The following is a 21,994-nucleotide window of genomic DNA, read 5'->3' as shown; positions in this document are numbered from 1 at the left end:
TGATCCACGTTACAAGAGTAAGGTTGCAGACCTTATCTTGCCATCGCAGAGGGAGCAGAGGATGAAACATCTTTGAGAGGCCTTGCAGAAAGGTCTGTGCAACACGTTCCCAGAGACTGGGAGGTTACAAATTCCTGTTCCTGGACAACGTGTTGCCGAGGCTTCGGTCAGTCAAAGAAGGAGCGGTGGAGAAGGTGGTCGTCTGACCGATGCGTTCAGACAATTTTTTAGTCCGCATCCCCAAGGTATGATCGGTTCCAGCAACCATCGCCAGTGTCTGTTTTACATGGTGCAGGATTACCTAGGGGCAAGATCTGACTTGGACACCTTTCCCACCGAAAATCCTCTGGGTTACTGGGTCTTGAGGATGGATCACTGGCCAGAGCTTGCACAGTATGTAATTGTGCTACTGGCCTGTCCTGCATCCAGCGTTCTTTCGGAACGCACATTCAGTGCTGCTGGAGACTTTGTAACCGATCACAGGGTGCGCCTGTCCACCGACTCGGTCGATCGACTGACCTTCATAAAAATGAATCAGTCTTGGATCACCACCAGATACCAAGCACCTGATGCTGATGTAACCGAATAATTTTTTTTGAAATGTCAGATCCCTTCAAGACTGCCTATGCTGATGCTGAGTGACTATCCTGTTATGCTGAGTGACTATCCTCTTCCTCCTCAATGATCATGCTGATAGCATGAATATTTTTGTTTCTGGGCGCTGCCACCAGTGGCTAAGGCCAAAATTTTCAGCCCCTGTTTAACAGGGGCGTGTAATTACAATTTTTGATGCAATTCTTTGCAGCAGGGCTCGTTCCTGAGCTCCAACTAGAGTATCTGTGAGGGGTTGTAGTGTTGTAGCACCAGCACCAGTGCCTAAGGCCCAATTTTTCTGTCCCTGTTCAACAGGTACATGTAATTACAATTCTTGATCTAATATTTCACAGCAGGGCCCATTCCAGCGCCCACCAAGAGTAACTGTGAGGACTTACAGTGTTGTAGCACCAGCACCACCACCATCACCAAAGGCCCTGTTTTTCTGCCCCTGTTCAACAGGGGCATGTAATTACAATTCTTGATCTAATATTTCACAGCAGGGCCCTGTGAGGGTTTACAGTGTTGTGGCAACACCAATACCCAAGGCCACAATTTCTGCAGAGTATATAGGGCAGGCCCCTACCTTCAAACATCCAACTTACAAACGACTCCTACTTGCAAACAGAAGGAGACAACAGATGAAATCTACCCCTAGGAAGGTAAATTCTCTCCTGTAAGAGTTAATATGGGAAAAACGTTTCTCCTTTCCACTGATGCTTTATCACCAATCCTTGTTTCACTAAAAACCCCAAATTTTCTAAAAACATTTGTCATTGGGACAGAAAGTGAGGTGAAATCTTCTGAAGAGGAGCACAGACTGCAAAACAAATGTCACAAGGGTGATAACCCTTCCCCACTTAACAACAAACCTACAGTCCCTGTCTTGTTTGCACCTCCTGTATACTGCTGTTCAGAGTATATAGGGCCTTGGGGCCCCACGCCTTTCCTTTTTTAATTTGGGTACCCATACAAGACCCAAAGGGCCTGGTAATAGATGGGGGGTACCCATGCCGCTTGTCTCACTAATTTTCATCCATATTGTCGGGACCCGACATTACATTAAAGCCGCAAGCAGTTTTAAATGACTTTTATTCCTTTAAAAATGTCATTTTGTGCAGGGACTGTTCTAAGCCTGGGAAACAAGCGCCACTTTACAAACATACTATAGACACAACCCAGGTACGATATTTAAAGGAATATTTCACTTTTTTTTCACTTTAAGCATCATTAAAATTACTGCTCCCGAAAAAACGTCTGTTTTTAAAACTTTTTTTTGCATTGATACGTGTCCCCTGGGGCAGTACCCAGGTCCCCAAACTCTTTTTAGGACAATACCATGCAAATCAGCTGAAATAATAATAGGTAATGTGGCGCTAAATCCAAAATAATACTACCAGCAATGTGAAAAAACAGTAGGATAACAGATATAATAAATGTGAAACAACCACATAAATGGAGATTTTACAAAAAAAAAAATCCCAATAATAATTGTGTTCCCACACCTTGAAATAAACAGCTTAAATAATAATAGGTAATGTGGCGCTAAATCCAAAATAATACTAACAGCAATGTGAAAAAACAGTAGGATAACAGATATAAAAAATATAATAAATGTGAAACAACCACATAAATGGAGATTTTACAAAAAAAAATCCCAATAATAATTGTGTCAACAAACAGTTTAATCTACCATCATAATGTGTAGCAAAGGTTATGATGAACCATCGATACAACAAAAAAATAGGTGTAAGAAACTTTAACCATAAATGACTAATAACTTAACTTTCCAAAAAAAGTCAAGGGTTTGTCTTGTGTTGTGTCTTGCAGAGAAAATGGATCTATTCAACAATGAGGACTTTATCCTCATATTCATTGATATGTACAGGGAGCTGCCCTGCCTGTGGCAGGTAAACCACCCCTTTTATAACAATAAACCAAAGAAGAAGGCATCGCTAGATCAATTGCTGGAATTTGTGAAGCTGGTGATCCCCACGGCAGACATCCCCTATTTGAAGGCCCTAATTGGTGGCATGAGGAGCACTTATAATAGGGAGCGCAAGAATGTCCAGGATTCCCTGAGATTAGGAGCTGCAGCAGATAACATTTATGTACCCAGGCTGTGGTACTATGACAGACTGCATTTTCTGTCAGACCAGACTGAACCCAGGCCAGCACTCTCCAGTCTTCCTTCAAGTCTTCCTCCTCCCCAGCTAAAGCTTCCAACGACCAACCTAGGCCTTCCAGGCAGCAACATGTGGAGGAGCCCAGCTTGAGTCAGGTATAGCATTCTTCTAAATATTTCTGTTTGTCAAATTAATGATGTTAAATATATGTTAGTTTTGACAACTGATTTTTGATTTCACAAAGTGTTTCACATATCAATAGACAGTAGTGTCCACAAATGATTGTGACAAGAATGAAAAATGCTGGGGTCAGAATAATAGTCTTTTCTATTTATTAACATTAAATTTGCAACAGTTATGAGCTGAAAATTGTGTGTGATTGATGAACCAAAAACTAAAACTATGTCCCTTTTTCATACAAAGGAAAGTCTCAGCCAGGAGGTGGCCGTGGAAAGTGGCAGCCAGGAGGTGGCGGGGGTAAGTGGCAGCCAGGAGGTGGCCGGGCCCAGTAGCCTGACAGAATCCCAGGTCCCTCCCCTCGGCCTTCCACAAAAAAGTGCCAGGAAGAGGAGTAACCTGAAGGAGGCAGCAATTGGCCTATTTCTAAAGGCTACTGCGGCCCTCAGAAACCCCCCCAGTGTTCAAGAGGACTATGCCTACATGACAGCCTGCAAAATGCTGGAAATGGAGGAGGGCCAATGCCTCTTATGTGAGGAAGTGATGTTACAAGCCCTAAAAAAGGGGTTGAGTGGTGAGCTCACAAGCCAAAGCCACGTTTGTGAGTTCAACCATGGTCCGTGGTCCTCCACCTCCTGCCACAACTCCAACACCAGAGCCACAGCCTGGAAGGAAGCATTTAAGGAAGACAAGAATGTGATGGCCTGGGTTCAGTCTGGTCTGGTAAAAGATGCAGGCTGTTGTATGACCACAGCCTGGGTAAATAGATGTCATCTGCTGCTGTTCCTGATCTCCTGTAGTCCTGGACCGGATTGTGCTCCCTATTATAAGGACTCCTCAGGCCAGCAATTTTTACTGTAAAATTATTGATGTCTGCCCTGGGGTACAAAGGCTTCGCAAATTTCACCAGTTTCTCCAGCTTTGTCTTCCTCTTTATTTTGTTATGACCCCTAATAAATGGCTATTTATTTTTCACAAATAGTTGCCTATGTGTTTTAGTTCAAAAAGGACAGTTTGTGAGTAGGCAAGTACATTTCAAAAATACAAGGTCAAATTAACAAGGAGCACCAACTAACCTCCTTGAGGTAAAAAAAATACAAGATAATAATGGTGTTGTGGTATCTTGACACACAAAACGAGAAATAATATTATGGAGAGCACTAGAAAAATAAAAAAATGGAGATCTTGTTAAAAAAAACGAAAAAAAAAAAACATTATTATGGAGATGTGACGAAAAACAAAATTAATATTATTCATGAGATCACGAGAAATAATATAGAAACCAGTTTGTGAGAACTCTGTGTGAATATGAGCAGCAGAAAAACTTCATTCTTCTAGCATTCTAAAGAAGAAGAGAATGCGCTGCATTAAACTATTTTAAAAATTGCAGCGTGAGGAATGTGCTATCTCCATTAAGAACGCTAGTTTTACCAGACCGAGTGCTTCTGTCTCGTAATTTATTCTGAGCATGCGTGGCACTTTGTATGTCGGAATTGTGTACACACGATCGGAATTTACGCAAACGGATTTTGTTGTTGGAAAATTTGAGAACCAGATCTCAAATTTTGTGTGATGGAAATTCCAATGGAAAATGTCTGATGGAGCCTACACACGGTTGGAATTTCCGACAAAAGGCTCCCATCGAACATTTTCCGTCGGAAAATCCAACTGTGTGTGCGAGGCATTAGGCTTCAAAAATGAAAAAAATCCATCAGAGAGATAGCAGTAACATTAGGAGTGGCCAAATCAACAATTTGGTACATTCTGAGGAATGAAGAGTGCATTGGTGAGCTCAGCAACATAAAAAGGCCTGGACGTCCACAGAAGACAACAGTGGTGGATGATTGCAGGATCCTCTCTATGGTATACCTTAATTATGAGGAACGACTGCAAGTGCTAAAGTTATTCTCCCTGGGGAAGAGACGCTTGAGAGGAGATATGATAGCATTTATACAAATATCTCAACGGTGATCCTAGCGTAGGTGTGAAACTTTTCAGTCCTAGGGAGTGTAAGAGAACACAGGGACAAATGACACAAGTTTAACTAGCTGGACTGTTGTCTTTATTCAACCTTACCAATTACAGTGCCTTGCAAAAGTATAAATAACAGAATAAATAACAGAAAAAGTCAATGTGCATAACTATTCACCCCCCCTAAATTCAATACTTTATAGAGCCACCTTTTGCGGCTATCACAGCTCCAAGTCGCTTTGGATAAGTCTCTATGAGCTTGCCACATCTTACCACTGGGATTTTTGCCCATTCCTCTTTGCAAAACTGCTCCAGCTCCTTCAAGTTGGATGGTTTGCGCTTGTAAACAGCAATCTTTATTCTATTGGATTGAGGTCTGGGCTTTGACTGGGCCATTCCAACACATTTACACGTTTCCCCTTACACCACTCAAGTGTTGCTTTAGCAGTATGTTTGGGGTCAATGTCCTGCTGGAAGGTGAACCTCCGTCCTAGCCTCACATCACACATAGAGTGGTACAGGTTTTGCACAAGAATATCCCTGTATTTAGCACCATCCATCTTTCCCTCAACTCTGACCAGTTTCCCAGTCCCGACTTCTGAAAAACATCCCCACAGCATGATGCTGCCACCACCATGTTTCACTGTGGGGATGGTGTTCTTTGGGTGATGTGATGTGATTCACCCCCTTGTCTTTTTACCTATTTTGTTACATTACAGCCTTTAGTTCAATGTTTTTTTTCAATTTGAATTATATGTGATTGATCAGAACACAATAGTCTAAGTTGGTGAAGTAAAATTAGAAAAATATATACATAAAATTATTTTTCAGAAATTAAAAACTGATAATTGGCATGTGCGTATGTATTCACCCCCTTTGTTAGAAAGCCCATAAAAAGCTCTGGTGCAACCAATTACCTTCAGAAGTCGCATAATTAGTGAAATTATGTCCACTTGTGTGCAATCTAAGTGTCACATGATCTGTCATTACATATACACACCTTTTTGAAAGGTCCCAGAGGCTGCAACACCTAAGCAAGAGGCACCACTAACCAAACACTGCCATGAAACCAAGGAACTCTCCATACAAGTAAGGGACAATGTTGTTGAGAAGTGCAACTCAGGGTTAGGTTATAAAAAAAATATCAAAATCTTTGATGATCCCTAGGAGCACCAACAAATCTATCATAACCAAATGGAAAAAACATGGCACAACAGCAAACTTGTCAAGAGACAGCCGCACACCAAAACTCACAGATTGGGCAAGGTGGGCATTAATCAGAGAGGCAGCACAGAGACCTAAGGTAACCCTGGAGGAGCTGCAGAGTTCCACAGCAGAGACTGGAGTATCTGTACATAGGACGACAATAAGCCATACGCTCCATAGAGTTGGGCTTTATGGCAGAGTGGCTAGAAAAAGCCATTACTTTCAGCAAAAAACAAAATGGCACGTTTTGAGTGTACGAAAAGGCATGTGCGAGACTCCCAAAATGTATGGAGGAAGGTGTTCTGGTCTGATGAGACTAAAATTGAACTTTTTGGCCATCAAAGAAAATGCTATGTCTGGCGCAAACCCAACACATCACATCACCCAAAGAACACCATCCCCACAGTGAAACATGGTGGTGGCAGCATCATGTTGTGGGGATGTTTTTCAGAAGTCGGGACTGGGAAACTGGTCAGGGTTGAGGGAAAGAATGGATGGTGCTAAATACAGGGATATTCTTGGGGAAAACCTGTACCACTCTGTGTGTGATTTGAGGCTAGAACAGAGTTCACCTTCCAGCAGGACAATGACCCCAAACACACTGCTAAAGCAACACTTGAGTGGTTTAAGGGGAAACATGTAAATGTGTTGGAATGGCCTATTCAAAGCCCAGACCTCAATCCAATAGAAAATCTGTGGTCAGACTTAAAGATTGCTATTTACAAGCGCAAACCATCCAAGTTGAAGGAGCTGGAGCAGTTTTGCAAGGAGGAATGGGCAAAAATCCCAGTGGTAAGATGTGGCAAGCTCATAGAGACTTATCCAAAGTGACTTGGAGCTGTGATAGCCGCAAAAGGTGACTCTATAAAGTATTGAATTTAGGGGGGGTGAATAGTTATATAATAAAAAAATACCGCCCTGGAGCAATAAAATAAAGCAGCAGTGAACAGTGTGACAACACAAATATCAATAATAAAAATAAACTGCGCTAAGTGTCCTTTAGTTGATATTAACAAAAAATATTTGAAGTATATGTACGATGGTATAGTCCAAATATCGCTATGAGTGGGAAAAAAGCACTCCAGATCATCCAAATGGTATAACATGCATAGAAATAATTCACAATCCAAAAGATCACGACCATGAATTGCCCTTACCAGAACGCAAAATGTAATGAGCAGATGGCTTAAACCCAGCCGGGGCCTTTTGAGATAAGGACCGATCAGATCTGTCAGAGTTCAGGCGTAGTTCCCTCAGTTCATTACCGAAAGAGAAACAAAAATGCTTGCCATAGTATAATATTGTTTTGCAACCAAGTATGAGCATGCACCTGAAACCAACACCCTATTGTGCATTTGGAACAAAGGTGATAACCCACCACCACAGCTGTAGAGTGTGCTTACCAACTCTCAGACTTTATATTCATTGGGCTCTATCTCACTGGGATATTGATGGCTGTATCGGGAAATCCTTACTCAGAGCCAGCAGACTCTTTAAATCTCTAGGCTTCCTGAATAGTTATGCACATTGACTTTTTCTGTTATTTTGTTTTATTTGTTGTTTGCTTCACAATAAAAAAAAAAAATCTTCAAAGTTGTGGCAATGTTCTGTAAATTAAATACAAATCCTCAAACAATCCATGTTAATTCCATGTTTTGTTGTGAAGCAACAAAAACCGAAAAATGCCAAGGGGGGTGAATACTTTTGCAAGGCACTGTACATAATCAAAAACAATGCACAGAAAATTGCATAAATGTATATCTGTTGTCTATTAGATGTCTAAAAAATGAATTAAACAGACTGTACAGTCCTTCTAAAGAAAGCCTTTGCCGCCTTTTCCAGCAGCATATGCTCTTCTTTCCTTTACTCCCCACTACTCTGTTTAGCTCTCCGGCATGAAGAAATTACACATTATTTCAACGTGTGGAGGATCATGTGACTCAGTCCATGTGACAGCACAGTGGTTTGACCTTACACATGGTGGCGGGAAGAGATCTCAGTCCTGAGTTGAGGAGGTTGGGAGGGGGCTGCATTAAAGGTTACTTGATGCTGCATGAACAAAGCACAAGTTTATTTTAAGGGCAGGATAGTACTTTTGCCACACTGGGGTTCAAGGTTTGTTTCCCATCAGAGACACTAGCTGCACAATTTGTAGGTATTTTATGTCTTCCTAATTTCTGTAACAATTGGTTCTACAAATAAAGTTTTTTTTTCAATGTATATACGGGTGTTTGTGAATTGGGAAATGCTCCTTTAAGAGGACTAAATGTGAATATTAAGTATTTTTATACAGATAGACAATAATCATGAAATACGACAATATATTATATCGTTTTGGCATTCACTAGACACTAGCCATCATACATTCCCTTTTGTTTGTTGGTAATATCGTAGATAGAGGCGAAGAGAGCTTTTGGAAAACTGATGATATATAACATGTTTTGACCGCCTTTAACTGTGACTTTTTAATTTTTTTTTTGGTTAGGTAACTTTTCATTTTCGTACCTTGAAATGTGACAGTGATAGAACAGTGATTGATGACAGCAAGAAAGTTGGGGTCCCTATGGAAATAGTTATTGGAAACATGTTTAAGCTGGAGGTCTGGGAAGTCCTGCTCGCCTCTATGAGGATTGGTGAAGTGGCTGAATTCTGGTGTGATGTCACAGTGAGTATTCTCCAGACTTTCTTTTTTTTTTTTTTTGCTGTGATCTTTATATTTAATTTCAAATACTACACCTAATATCTATTGATCTTCAGACATTTGTTGATTTTTTAACTATTTGCATTGTTATTCTTTCAATGCATTCAAACAGAATTGTTGTAAGACTTCAAAAACCCAATGTTCCAAAGTATATTTATTGGTACATGGTGTTAAAGGAGATTACCCTTTAGCCTTATTCAACCAGCAAAGCGAATACCTACCTACCAACAGCTGCAAGCTCACTTTAGCTAATGACACCTGGTCAGAACTGTGACAGCAGGTCATGTTGGTGCTGCTACAGGGTTGCGTTCACAAAGATCCAAACAGTGGCTGAAAACAGATCTCCATTTTCTAAGGAGGGCATGTATTCTTCTGCCAGGGATATATTCAATTGTTGCATGCTGAAGGGAGCCCAGAGATGCCGGTGAAGATTATAACACAAACGAACCATTGAAAAATAAACAACTTTTTTATATTTGTGATGGAAGTGAAGATTATGGGCACTTATTTACCAATTCTTCCTGTGGCCTTTTACAAAAGAAAATGCCCAGCAGGTCATGTGAGTGCTGCTAGAGGGTGAAGTTCATGCAAAGCCAACCAGTGGCTGAATACAGATCATGATCTTTGAGGAGGCCCTGTGTTCTGCTGCCATGACAATGTTCAGGTTCCACTAGCAGAATGTGTGCTTATTTCCTGATATTGGACCCTTGAAATTAAACCTCCTGTTTTTATATCTGCAACAAAAAGGAAGATTATCCTTTAAAGCCATTCTGTTTTACAGGATAATTGCACTTATAGTGCATTTTCTTTAAGTGCCCATTCTTCCTTCAGCCTTATAAAAAAACACTACTTTCCTTTCTTGACAAGAACAGTGCATTTAAAACATCTTCTTTAGAGTAACCGTTATTCATTGTGAGATGAACTGCTCACCCATTCCATTGTAGAGCCCTTTCCCATCTCTCAACAGCCCTGGCAACAGCAGCAGACTTTTCAACAGTAAAATGGGTTTAACTACTTCAATGCCAGGTACTTTTACTCCCTTCCTGCCAGGCCAATTTTCAGTTTCCAGCGCTGTCACACTGAATTACAACTGAGCAGTCATGCGACACTGTTCCCATAAGAAAATTTTTATCATTTTTGTCACACAAATAGAGATTTCTTTTGGTAGTATTTGATCACCTCACCGCTGGAATTTTACCTTTTACTAAATAAATGAAAAAAGACTGAAAATTTCAAAAAAAAACACGTTTTTCTTTGTTTCTGTTATAGAATTTTGCAAATATATCATCTTTATTCATAAATTTAGGTCAAAATGTATTCTGCTAATTTTTTTTGATGAATATAACCAAAATCAGTGTAAATTATTTAGTCTGTAGAAAAGTTAGAGTCCACCAACTATTTTCTATATCTGTAAATCAATCCTGATGTACTGATGGCCTGTCTCATTTCTTGAGTCCCGAAAATGCAAGGACAGTACAAATACTCCCCAAATTACCCTTCTTTGGAAATTAGACCGTCCAAGGTATTTAGTAAGAGGCATGGTAAATTTTTTGAAGTTTTTTTTGTCAATTTTCTGGAAAATTAAGAAATTTAAATTTTTTTATACATACTGTCACCAGTGCAATATAGCGTTATCACATGTGTGGTGGTGATCAGGGACACTGACTGGTGACAGTATGTAAAATATAATAATAATAATAATTTTTTACTGAATGAAACAAATTAATGCAGTGCAGTGGCAGCCCATCCACTAGGGGCGCAAGGGCGCCACCCGCCCTTCCATGCATCTAGCCTTCTGATCTACATGCAGGAATGCCAGACGCATGGATTCTAATGGGGGCGGTGTTTTTTTTTTTTAAGTACGTGATTAGAACCAGAGGCTCTAATAGGCTTGAAAAAAGGGTGGTCTCGGGGCGCAGAGCTCTGCTTTTCGAGCCCACCCAGTTGTGTTACAACAGCAAATGAATATTCGCTATTGTAACACTGAATCTCCTCCCAGGTAATCAGGAAGCAGGTCAAGAGACCCGTCACCAATTGGCCGAAAGAAGATCCAATCTGATTGGTCGGCTGGAGGAGGAGGGAGGAGACGCATGGAGGAGAGGAGGGAGAAGACGGGAACCGAACCTACAAGCAACCCGCAGCTCACAGCCCAGAGAGAAGCTGACACCGCCCACCACACTGCCCGTGAGATGGGGTAAGTGCGAGGCCCGGACTGGAGGGGGGATGCCGCCCGTGACCCCCCCGTGACCCGGCCGGGGGATCCGGGAGGGTGGCTGCCATTGATTCAGTGTGTTTTTTGTTGTGATTAGCTGTGATTGGCCACAGTTAATCACATGGTACAGATGTTGAGATTGGCCCTGTCTGTACCATGTCATCAATGTGACCAATCACAGCTAGCCATACAATTTTACACAATTGATGGCATGAAAGGAAGCCATACAATAGTCATGTGATTTGCTGTGATTGGTCACAGTGATCACTTAGTATCGGCAGGGGGCTGGTACACTAATCAGTCATTGGCTGCATCTGATCGTGCCGCATTGCGACCCTGCGGCAATATGTGATCCGGGAGGACATCATATGACGTCCACCCAGATCGACGAAACTAGTTAGAGACATTGTAACCAATGGAAAAAATGTAAAATCACAGAAAAAATAAGTGTTTCATATGCTTACTTGCTGTGCTTTTCCTTTAGGAAAGTTTTAATTTGCTTGTATTTAGGAATGAGCTTCGTGTTTGAGTCGAACCCATGTTCGACTCGAACATCGTATGTTCGCCCGTTCGTCGAATTACGAACAATATGGGCCATTTGCGCCAAGTTCGAGTGGTGCGTCATGGCCCATAATTCACTGCGGCATCGCAGTGCATTGCTGGCTGATGATTGGCTAAGCATGCACTATGACCTGCATGCTTGGCAAATCACAGCGCCGTCTGTACAGAGAGCCGTAATTGGCCTAAGCCAGGGTGACTTTGGCCAATTATGGCTCAGAGGGTTTAGTACACGCCCCACACTATATAAGGCCGCCTGCGTGGCAGCCTTGTGTAGTGTGTTGCGGCAGCGGAGAGATAGACAGTGTCATTCTGCACTTACAGTGTATTGTGTATATATATATATATACATCCTAGGTGTTGTGTGTATATATATATATATATATATATATATATGTGTGTATATATATATATATATATATATATATATATATATGTATGTGTGTGTGTGTGTGTGTGTGTGTGTATATATATATATATATATATATATATATACTGTATTCAGTTTAGCTAGATCCGTTCCTGTTATTCTCTTCCTACTGACAGGCAGGCAGGTGTTTTTACAGTATTTACAGCTACCTGAAGAAAATTGCTGGTGTTCTTCTGATCCTATTAGTCCTATTAGCTACAGTATTTACCTCTTAGTGTAGTGCGCCCTCTGCACAGTGTGCACCTAAAGCTACCTGAAGAAAATTGGTAGTGTTCTTCTGATCCTATTAGTATCGCAGGCAGCTGTAGTATTTACAAGTTAGTGTAGTGCATCCTCTGCACAGTGCGTACCTAATGCTACCTGAAAAAAATTGGTGGTGTTCTTCTGATCCTATTAGTACAGTACCGCAGGCAGCTGCAATATTTACAAGTTAGTGTAGTGCGTCCTCTGCACAGTGTGCACCTAAAGCTACCTGAAGAAAATTGGTGGTGTTCTTCTGATCCTATTAGTATCGCAGGCAGCTGTAGTATTTACAAGTTAGTGTGGTGTGTCCTCTGCACAGTGTGCACCTAAAGCTACCTGAAGAAAAATGGTGGTGTTCTTCTGATCCTATTAGTATCGCAGGCAGCTGTAGTATTTACAAGTTAGTGTAGTGCGTCCTCTGCACAGTGTGTACCTAATGCTACCTGAAGAAAATTGGTGGTGTTCTTTTGATCCTATTAGTACAGTACCGCAGGCAGCTACAGTATTTACAAGTTAGTGTAGTGCGTCCTCTGCACAGTGTGCACCTAAAGCTACCTGAAGAAAATTGGTTGTGTTCTTCTGATCCTATAAGTATCGCAGGCAGCTGTAGTATTTACAAGTTCGTGTAGTGCGTCCTCTGCACAGTGTGCACCTAAAGCTACCTGAAGAAAATTAGTGGTGTTCTTCTGATCCTATTAGTACAGTACCGCAGGCAGCTGCAGTATTTACAAGTTAGTGTAGTGCGTCCTCTGCACAGTGTGCACCTAAAGCTACCTGAAGAAAAATGGTGGTGTTCTTCTGATCCTATTAGTATCGCAGGCAGCTGTAGTATTTACAAGTTAGTGTAGTGCGTCCTCTGTACAGTGCGTACCTAATGCCACCTGAAGAAAATTGGTGGTGTTCTTCTGATCCTATTAGTACAGTACCGCAGGCAGCTGCAGTATTTACAAGTTAGTGTAGTGCGTCCTCTGCACAGTGTGCACCTAAAGCTACCTGAATAAAATTGGTGGTGTTCTGATCGTATATTAATACCACAGGCAGGCAGCTACAGTATTTATAGTTAGTGTACTGTGTCCTCTGCACAGTGTGCACCTAAAGATACCTGAAGACAATTTCTGGTGTTCTCATACTAATAATACTACAGGCAGGCAGTTGATTCTGCTAGCTGCAGTATCAGTATATATATATATATATATATATATATATATATATATATATATATATATATATATATACATCCCAGCTTTGTGCAGCTACATCTCACTGCAGACCATTAGTATGTCTGGAAGGCCAACAAGGAGAGGCAGACAGTCACAAACCAATAAAAGAGGACAAGCAGGCTCTGTGTCTAGAGGCAACAGTGCTGGTTGTGGACACGGTGCATTCTCATTAGCCCGTGGCTGTGGGACATGCTTGGCCTTTTTTTCCGGCAGCTGGCCGTGTTGAGCTGCAACACGCAGAAGACTTGGTAGAGTGGATGACCAAGCAGTCCTCATCCTCCTCACCCTCTCTCACCCAGGCTCAGGGTACTTTGGCAAAGCAGCTGCCAACGCGGCCTCTTCCCTCGGCTCAATGGCATCAGTCACTCCTTCCCTAGCCCTACCATGTCTTCCTGAGGAGTCCCCTGAACAGTTTGACCACAGTGTTGGGTACATCTCCAGGAGGATGCCCAGCGTTTTGAAGGCTCCGATGATGGTACCCAGCTAGAGGAAGGAAGTAACATGAGCCCAGAAAGAGGGGGTGCCCAAGAAGGACAGAAATCTGGCAGTCATGTTCCTCCAGCTGCAGCATACTGCCAGCTTTGCTCCAGTGATGAGGAGGGAGGGGATGATGAGGTCACTGACTAAATGTGGGTGCCTGATAGGAGAGAGGAGGAGGAGGCACATCCTCACGAGGCAGGATGCTCTCCAGGGGCCAGCTTAAGGGCAGCACACCGACTGCATCACACCTCAGAGCTCCGAATGTGCAGGGCGCTGCTGTCTCTGCACGTTACTCCAAAAGTTCTTTGGTGTGGGCCTTTTTTGAGATGAGCGCATCAGATCCCACCGCTGCTATTTGCAACATATGTATCAAGCGTATCTTGCGTGGCCAAAACATCACCCGCTTGGGCACCGCATGCTTTACCAGACATATGTCGACCTGCCATGCAGTTCGTTGGCAAGCGTACCTAAAAGACCCACACCAAAGAACAAAGAGGACCTCTCCTTGCTCCTCATCAGCTGGGATCTCCAACCCCACTATACCTTCAGTCTTCTCTGAGACCTGCACTGAGAGGAATGAAGGTGTAGAATTAGGTGTGTCACAGCCAAGTACTTGGGGGCAATCTGCTATCGGTACACCAATGTTAGATTGCACCAGGCAAATTTCCCTGCCCCAGCTGCTGCACCGCCAAAAGAAGTTCACTCCCAGCCATCCACATGCCCAGCGGTTGAATGCTAGCTTGGCTAAATTTCTAGCACTTTAACTGCTGCCTTTTCAGTTGGTAGACTTTGTCCCGTTCTGTGAGTTTGTGGAATGTGCGGTACCTCAGTGGCAGGTTCCCAAATGCCACTTTATCTCACGGAAGGCAATTCCGGCTCTCTACCAGCATGTGGAAGGCATTGTCTTAGCCTCGCTGGACAGGGTGGTCAGCGGTAAGGTGCATATTACCGCTGAATCATGGTCTAGCAGGCATGGATAGGGACGTTACCTATCTTTCACCACGCACTGGGTGACTCTTCTGGCAGCTGGGAAGGATGCAGGACAAGGTGCAGTAGTGTTGGAGGTTGTTCCGCCCTCCACGCCTCCAAAATACTACTAGTGGTGATTCTGCTACACCTCTCTCCTCCACCCCCTCCTCTTCTTCTTCCTTCATGACCTCTTCCTGTGCTGATTTGTCTTCGGAACCAGCGGTGCTTCGTAGGCGTTCAAGGGGCTATGCAAGCACACAGGCAAAAAGATGCCATGTGGTGCTTGAGCTGGTGTGCTTTGGGAGACAGGGGCCACACTGGGGCAGAGATTCTGTCAGCTCTGTAGGGGCAGGTTCAGAGGTGGTTGACGCCACGCCAGCTTAAGGCAGGTATGGTGGTTTGCGACAATGACACCAACCTCCTCTCCACCCTCCGACAGGGACAACTGACCCATGTGCCCTGTTTGGCTCACGTACTTAAGTTGGTGGTGCAGCGGTTCTTGGGCAGGTACCCGGGCTTACAGGATGTCCTGAGTCAGGCCAGGAAAGTCTGTGTGCATTTCCGCAGGTCATATAATGCCAGTGCTCGGCTGGCAGACCTCCAAAAGGAATTTAACCAGCCCAAGAACCGCCTAATGTGTGACATGCCTACCAGGTGGAACACAACGTTGGCCATGCTGCAGCAGCTGCACATGCAGCAGAGGGCCATCAATGAGTACCTGTGCGATTATGGCACCAGGACAGGATCAGGTGAGCTTGGTTTTTTTTCCCACGCCAGTGGGCCATGATCAGGGATGCATGCACTGTCCTCTCACCATTTGAGGAGGCCACAAGGATGGTGAGCAGTGACAGTGCATGCATCAGTGACATTGTCCCCCTTGTCCACCTGTTAGAGCACATGCTGCGTGGAATAATGGACAGGGCACTTGAGGCAGAACAGAGGCAGGAAGAGGAGGACTTCCTTAGCCCCCTTTATCCAGACAGTGTTCCTGTGTGCCCGCCGATCACACAGGAAGAGAACGAGGAGGAGGAGGAGGAAGAGGAGGATTGTGTCAGCATGGAGGTGGAGCCTGGAACTCAGCATCAGCAGCAGTCTTTAAGGGATCATTTACAATCCCAAGAAACCCATGGACTTGTACGTGGCTGGGAGGAGGTGGCTGTGGATCATGTCGTCCTTAGTGACCCAAAGGACTCCGGACCAAATGCCTCAGCAAACCTACGCTGCATGGCCTCCCTGATCCTGCAAAGCCTGCGGAAGGAACCTAGTATTCGTGGTATCAAGGAGAGGGATCAATACTGGCTGGCAACCCTCCTTGATCCACGTTACAAGGGTAAGGTTGTGGACCTTATCTTGCCATCGCAGAGGGAGCAGAGGATGAAACATCTTCAGGAGGCCTTGCAGAAAGGTCTGTGCAACGCATTCCCAGAGACTGGGAGGTTACAAACTCCTGTTCCTGGACAACGTGTTGCTGAGGCTTAGGTCACTCAAAGAAGGATCGGTGGAGAAGGTGGCCGTCTGACCGATACGTTCAGACAATATTTTAGTCCGCAGCCCCAAGGTATGATTGGTTCCAGCAACCATTGCCAGCGTCTGTTTTACATGGTGCAGGAATACCTAGGGGCAAGATCTGACTTGGACACCTTTCCCACCTAAAATCCTCTGGGTTACTGGGTCTTGAGGATGGATCATTGGCCAGAGCTTGCACAGTATGCAATTGAGCTACTGGCCTGTCCTGCATCCAGCGTTCTTTTGGAATGCACATTCAGTGCTGCTGGAGGCTTTGTAACTGATCACAGGGTGCGCCTGTCCACCGACTCGGTCGATCGACTGACCTTCATAAAAATGAATCAGCCTTGGATCACCACCAGCTGCCAAGCACCTGATGGCTGATGTAACCGAATAATTCTTTTTGAAATGTCAGATCCCTTCAAGACTGCCTATGCTGATGCTGAGTGACTATCCTGTTATGCTGAGTGACTATCCTCTTCCTCCTCAATGATCATGCTGATAGCTTGTAAGAATATTTTTGGTTCTGGGCGCCGCCCAATTTTTCAGCCCCTGTTTAACAGGGGCGTGTAATTACAATTTTTGATGCAATACTTTGCAGCAGGGCTCGTTCCTGCGCTCCAACTAGAGTATCTGTGAGGGGTTGCAGTGTTGTGGCACCAGCACCAGTGCCTAAGGCCCAATTTTTCAGCCCCTGTTTAACAGGGGCGTGTAATTACAATTTTTGATGCAATACTTTGCAGCAAGGCTCATTCCTGCGCTCCAACTAGAGTATCTGTGAGGGGTTGCAGTGTTGTGGCACCAGTGCCTAAGGCCCAATTTTTCTGACCCTGTTCAACAGGGACATGTAATTACAATTCTTGATCTAATATTTCACAGCAGGGCCCGTTCCAGCTCCCACCAAGAGTAACTGTGAGGACTTACAGTGTTGTGGCAACACCACCACCACCAAAGGCCCAATTTTTCTGCCCCTGTTCAACAAGTGCATGTAATTACAATTCTTGATCTAATATTACCCAGCAGGGCCCGTTTCCGCGCCCACCAAGAGTAACTGTGAGGACTTACGGTGTTGTGGCACCAGCACCACCACCACCAAAGGCTCAATTTTTCTGACCCTGTTCAACAGGGGCATGTAATTACAATTCTTGATCTAATATTTCACAGCAGAGCCCGTTCCTGCACCCACCAAGAGTAACTGTGAGGGCTTACAGTGTTGTGGCAACACCAACACCTAAGGCCCCAATTTCTGCAGAGTATATAGGGCAGGCCTCTACTTTCAAACATCCAACTTTCCTTTAAGAATTTAACCACTTCAGCCCCGGAAGGATTTACCCCCTTCCTGACCAGAGCACTTTTTACAATTTGGCACTGCGTCACTTTAATTGCTAATTGTAACCAAACGGAATTTGCGTCCTTTTCTTCCCACAAATAGAGCTTTCTTTTGATGGTATTTGATCACCTCTGCGGTTTTTATTTTTTGCGCTATAAACGGAAAAAGACCAAAAATTTTGAAAAAAAATGATATTTTCAACTTTTGTTATAAAAAAAATCCAATAAACTCAATTTAATCATACATTTAGGCCAAAATGTATTTGGTCACATGTCCTTGGTAAAAAAAATGTCAATACGAGTATATTTATTGGTTTGCGCAAAAGTTATAGCGTCTACAAACTAGGGTACATTTTCTGGAATTTACACAGCTTTTAGTTTATGACTGCCCATCTCATTTCTTGAGGTGCTAAAATGGCAGGGCAGTACAAACCCCCCCCCCCCCAAATAACCCCATTTTGGAAAGTAAACACCCCAAGGAAATTGCTGAGAGGCATATTAAGCCCATTGAATATTATTTTTTTTGTCCCAAGCGATTGAATAATGATAAAAAAATAAAAATTTTTTTACAAAAAGTTGTCACTAAATGATATATTGCTCACACATGCCATGGTTATATGTGGAATTGTGCCCCAAAATACATTTAGCTGCTTCTTCTGAGTATGGGGATACCACGTGTGTGGGACTTTTTTGGGAGCCTAGCCGCGTACGGGGCCCCGAAAACCAAGCACTGCCTTCAGGATTTTGAAGGGCGTAAATTTTTGATTTTACTCCTCACTACCTATCACAGTTTTGAAGGCCATAAAATGCCAAGATGGCACAAAACCCCCCAAATTACCCAATTTTGCAAAGTAGACACCCCAAGCTATTTGCTGAGAGGCATGTTGAGTCCATGGAATATTTTATAATTTGACATAAGATGCGGGAAAATGACAAACTTTTTTTTTCACAAAGTTGTCACTAAATGATATATTGCTCAAACATGCCATGGGCATATGTGGAATTACACCCCAAAATACATTCTGCTGCTTCTCCTGAGTACAGGGATACCACATGTGTGGGACTTTTTGGGAGCCTAGCCGCGTACGGGGCCCCGAAAACCAAGCACCGCATTCAGGATTTTGAAGGGCGTAAATTTTTGATTTCACTCCTCACTACCTATCACAGTTTTGAAGGCCATAAAATGCCAAGATGGCTCAAAACCCCCCCAAATGACCCCATTTTGGAAAGTAGACACCCCAAGCTATTTGCTGAGAGGCATGTCGAGTCCATGGAATATTTTATATTTTGACAAGAGTTGCGGGAAAATTACAAACTTTTTTTTTTTTTCTTTTCTTGCACAAAGTTGTCACTAAATGATATATTGCTCACACATGCCATGGTTATATGTGGAATTGCACCCCAAAATACATTTAGCTGCTTCTCCTGAGTACAGGGATACCACATGTGTGGGACTTTTTGGGAGCCTAACCGCATACGGGGCCCCGAAAACCAAGCACCGCCTTCAGGATTTCTAAGGGCGTAAATTTTTGATTTCACTCCTTACTATCTATCACAGTTTTGAAGGCCATAAAATGCCCAGATGGCACAACCCCCCCAACCCAAATTACCCCATTTTGAACGTAGACACCCAAAGCTATTTGTTGAGAGGCATGTTGAGTCCATGGAATATTTTATATTTTGCCACAAGTTGCGGGAAACTGACAATTTTTTTTTTCTTTTGCACAAAGTTGTCACTAAATGATATATTTCTCAAACATGCCAAGGGCATATGTGGAATTACACCACAAAATACATTCTGCTGCTTCTCCTGAGTATGGGGATACCACATGTGTGGGACTTTTTGGGGGCCTAGCTGCATACGGGGCCCCGAAAACCAATCACTGCCTTCAGGATTTCTAAGGGCGTACATTTTTGATTTCACTCCTCACTACCTATCACAGTTTCGTAGGCCATAAAATGCCAAGATAGCACAAAAAACCCCAAATGACCCCATTTTGGAAAGTAGACACCCCAAGCTATTTGCTGAGAGGCATGGTGAGTATTTTGCAGCTCTCATTTGTTTTCGAAAATGAAGAAAGACAAGAAAAATGTATTTTTTTTTCTTTTTTTTTTTCAAAACTTTGTGACAAAAAGTAAGGTCTGCAAAATACTCGCCATACCTCTCAGCAAATAGCTTGGGGTATCTACTTTCCAAAATGGGGTCATTTGGGGGGGGTTGTGCCATCTGGGCATCCCATGGCCTCCAAAACTGTGATAGGCAGTGAAGAGTGAAATTAAAAATTTACACCCTGAAGGCGGTGCTTGGTTTTCGGGGTCCCGTACGCAGCTAGACTCCCAAAAAGTCTCACACATGTGGTATCCACAAACTCAGGAGAAGCAACAGAATGTATTTTGGGGTGTAATTTCACATATTCCTATGGCATGTTTGAGCAATATATCATTTAGTGACAACTTTGTGCAAAAAAAAAAAAAAAAATGTTGTCTTTTTTGTGTCACAATATAAATATTCCATGGACTCGATATGCCTCTCAGCAAATAGCTTGGGGTATCTACTTTCCAAAATGGGGTCATTTGGGGGGGGGGGGTTGAACTGTCCTGGCATTTTATTCACAACATTTAGAAGCTTATGTCACACATCACCCACTCTTCTAACCACTTGAAGACAAAGCCCTTTCTGACAATTTTTGTTTACATGAAAAAATCATTTTTTTTTGCAAGAAAATTACTTTGAACCCCCAAACATTATATATTTTTTTTCATACAGTGTTTGCGCAGAGATTTTTCAAATGCATTTTTTTGGGAAAAAACACACTTTTTAAAATTTTAATGCACTAAAACACACTATATTGCCCAAATGTTTGATGAAATAAAAAAGATGATCTTAGGCCGAGTACATGGATACCAAACATGACATGCTTTAAAATTGCGCACAAACGTGCAGTGGCGACAAACTACATACATTTTTAAAAGCCTTTAAAAGCCTTTACAGGTTACCACTTTAGATTTACAGAGGAGGTCTACTGCTAAAATTACTGCCCTCGATCTGACCTTCGCGGTGATACCTCACATGCATGGTGCAATTGCTGTTTACATTTGACACCAGACCGAGCGCGAGAGCGGGGGGGACAGGGGTGCTTTTTTTTTTTTTTTTCTTTCTTATTTTTTTTGCTTTTTTATCTTATTTTTAAACTGTTCCTTTCATTTTTTTTTAGCATTTTTATTGTTATCTCTGGCAATGTAAATATCCCCTATGGTAGCAATAGGTAGTGACAGGTACTCTTTTTTGAAAAAATTGGGGTCTATTAGACCCTAGATCTCTCCTCTGCCCTCAAAGCATCTGACCGCACCAACATCGTTGTGATAAAATGCTTTCCCAATTTCCCAATGGCGCTGTTTACATACGGCAAAATCTAAGTCATAAAATGCTCGTAGCTTCAGGTTTCTTAGGCCATAGAGATGATTGGAGCCATTCTGGTCTCTGATCAGCTCTATGGTCTGCTGGCCGAATAAACAGCTGCATTCTCAGGTTCCCTGTTGGGACAGAAGAGCCAGAGAAAAACATGGAAGACGGTGGGGGGGGGGGGGCATTCCCTCCCACTGCTTGTAAAAGCAGTCTAGAGGCTAATTAGCTGCTAGGATTTCTTTTACATAAAAGCCGACCGCTGGCTGAAAAGAACCTGCAGGCATCATTCTGGTATAACCACTTAAAGTCCAGCAACATACCAGTACCTTGCTGGTCCTTGTTGGGCATATATTGTAAACTTTTTTTTCATGCAGCCTGTGGGCTGAACGAAAAAAAGAGATTGATCGGTGGGTATGCCCACCATTAGAATACCTCCCTTCATCCACCCACTTCTAATGATGGGCATATATGCACCGTTTATATATGCCGAAGCATGGGGGCATCCTCCTGCAAAAGGTAGGAGCAAATGGCTCCTCCGCCCACTGCTGCCCCCACGCTTCGGCATATATGCTGAAGTATGTAACTGTGGTGGTGAAATCACCTCCGACAGCGCTGGACTCACGGCTTTATGTATAGTGGGAGCAAACGCTGTTGCTGTCAAGTTAAATAAATCCGCGCTGCAACTGAATGGCGTACCTGCTAAGCAAATGATGGTTAACAATAAAACAAAGTAATATTACAGTATAACAGTAAGACTTACCATACCTGCAAAGCAAATACAAAAAAAACATAGTAAAAAATAAGACATTTAACGCAACCTGTGCCTAAAATATATATATATATGCCGAAGCATGAGGGCATCCTCC

General features: G+C 43.1%; 1 protein-coding gene across 2 annotated transcripts in view; it reads left to right on the top strand.

The window, feature by feature from the left end:
- The window catches only part of AIPL1 (AIP like 1 HSP90 co-chaperone), a 148,312-nt gene that overhangs the window by 23,612 nt on the left and 102,706 nt on the right, over positions 1–21,994 (top strand). Inside the window, exon 2 of one of the 2 annotated variants that reach the window (XM_073616737.1) lies at positions 8,560–8,739. The exons of the other annotated variant lie outside the window; for it this stretch is intronic. Coding sequence (XP_073472838.1) covers positions 8,560–8,739 — 180 coding nt within the window. The remainder of the gene's footprint in view (positions 1–8,559; positions 8,740–21,994) is intronic. 2 annotated transcript variants of the gene reach the window in all.

This window comes from Aquarana catesbeiana, linkage group LG02 (genome assembly GCF_042186555.1).
Source record: "Aquarana catesbeiana isolate 2022-GZ linkage group LG02, ASM4218655v1, whole genome shotgun sequence".
In the NCBI taxonomy this organism is placed as follows: domain Eukaryota; kingdom Metazoa; phylum Chordata; class Amphibia; order Anura; family Ranidae; genus Aquarana; species Aquarana catesbeiana.
The sequence above is the reverse complement of the archived record's forward strand: the minus strand, read 5'-3'. Positions and strand labels throughout refer to the sequence as shown.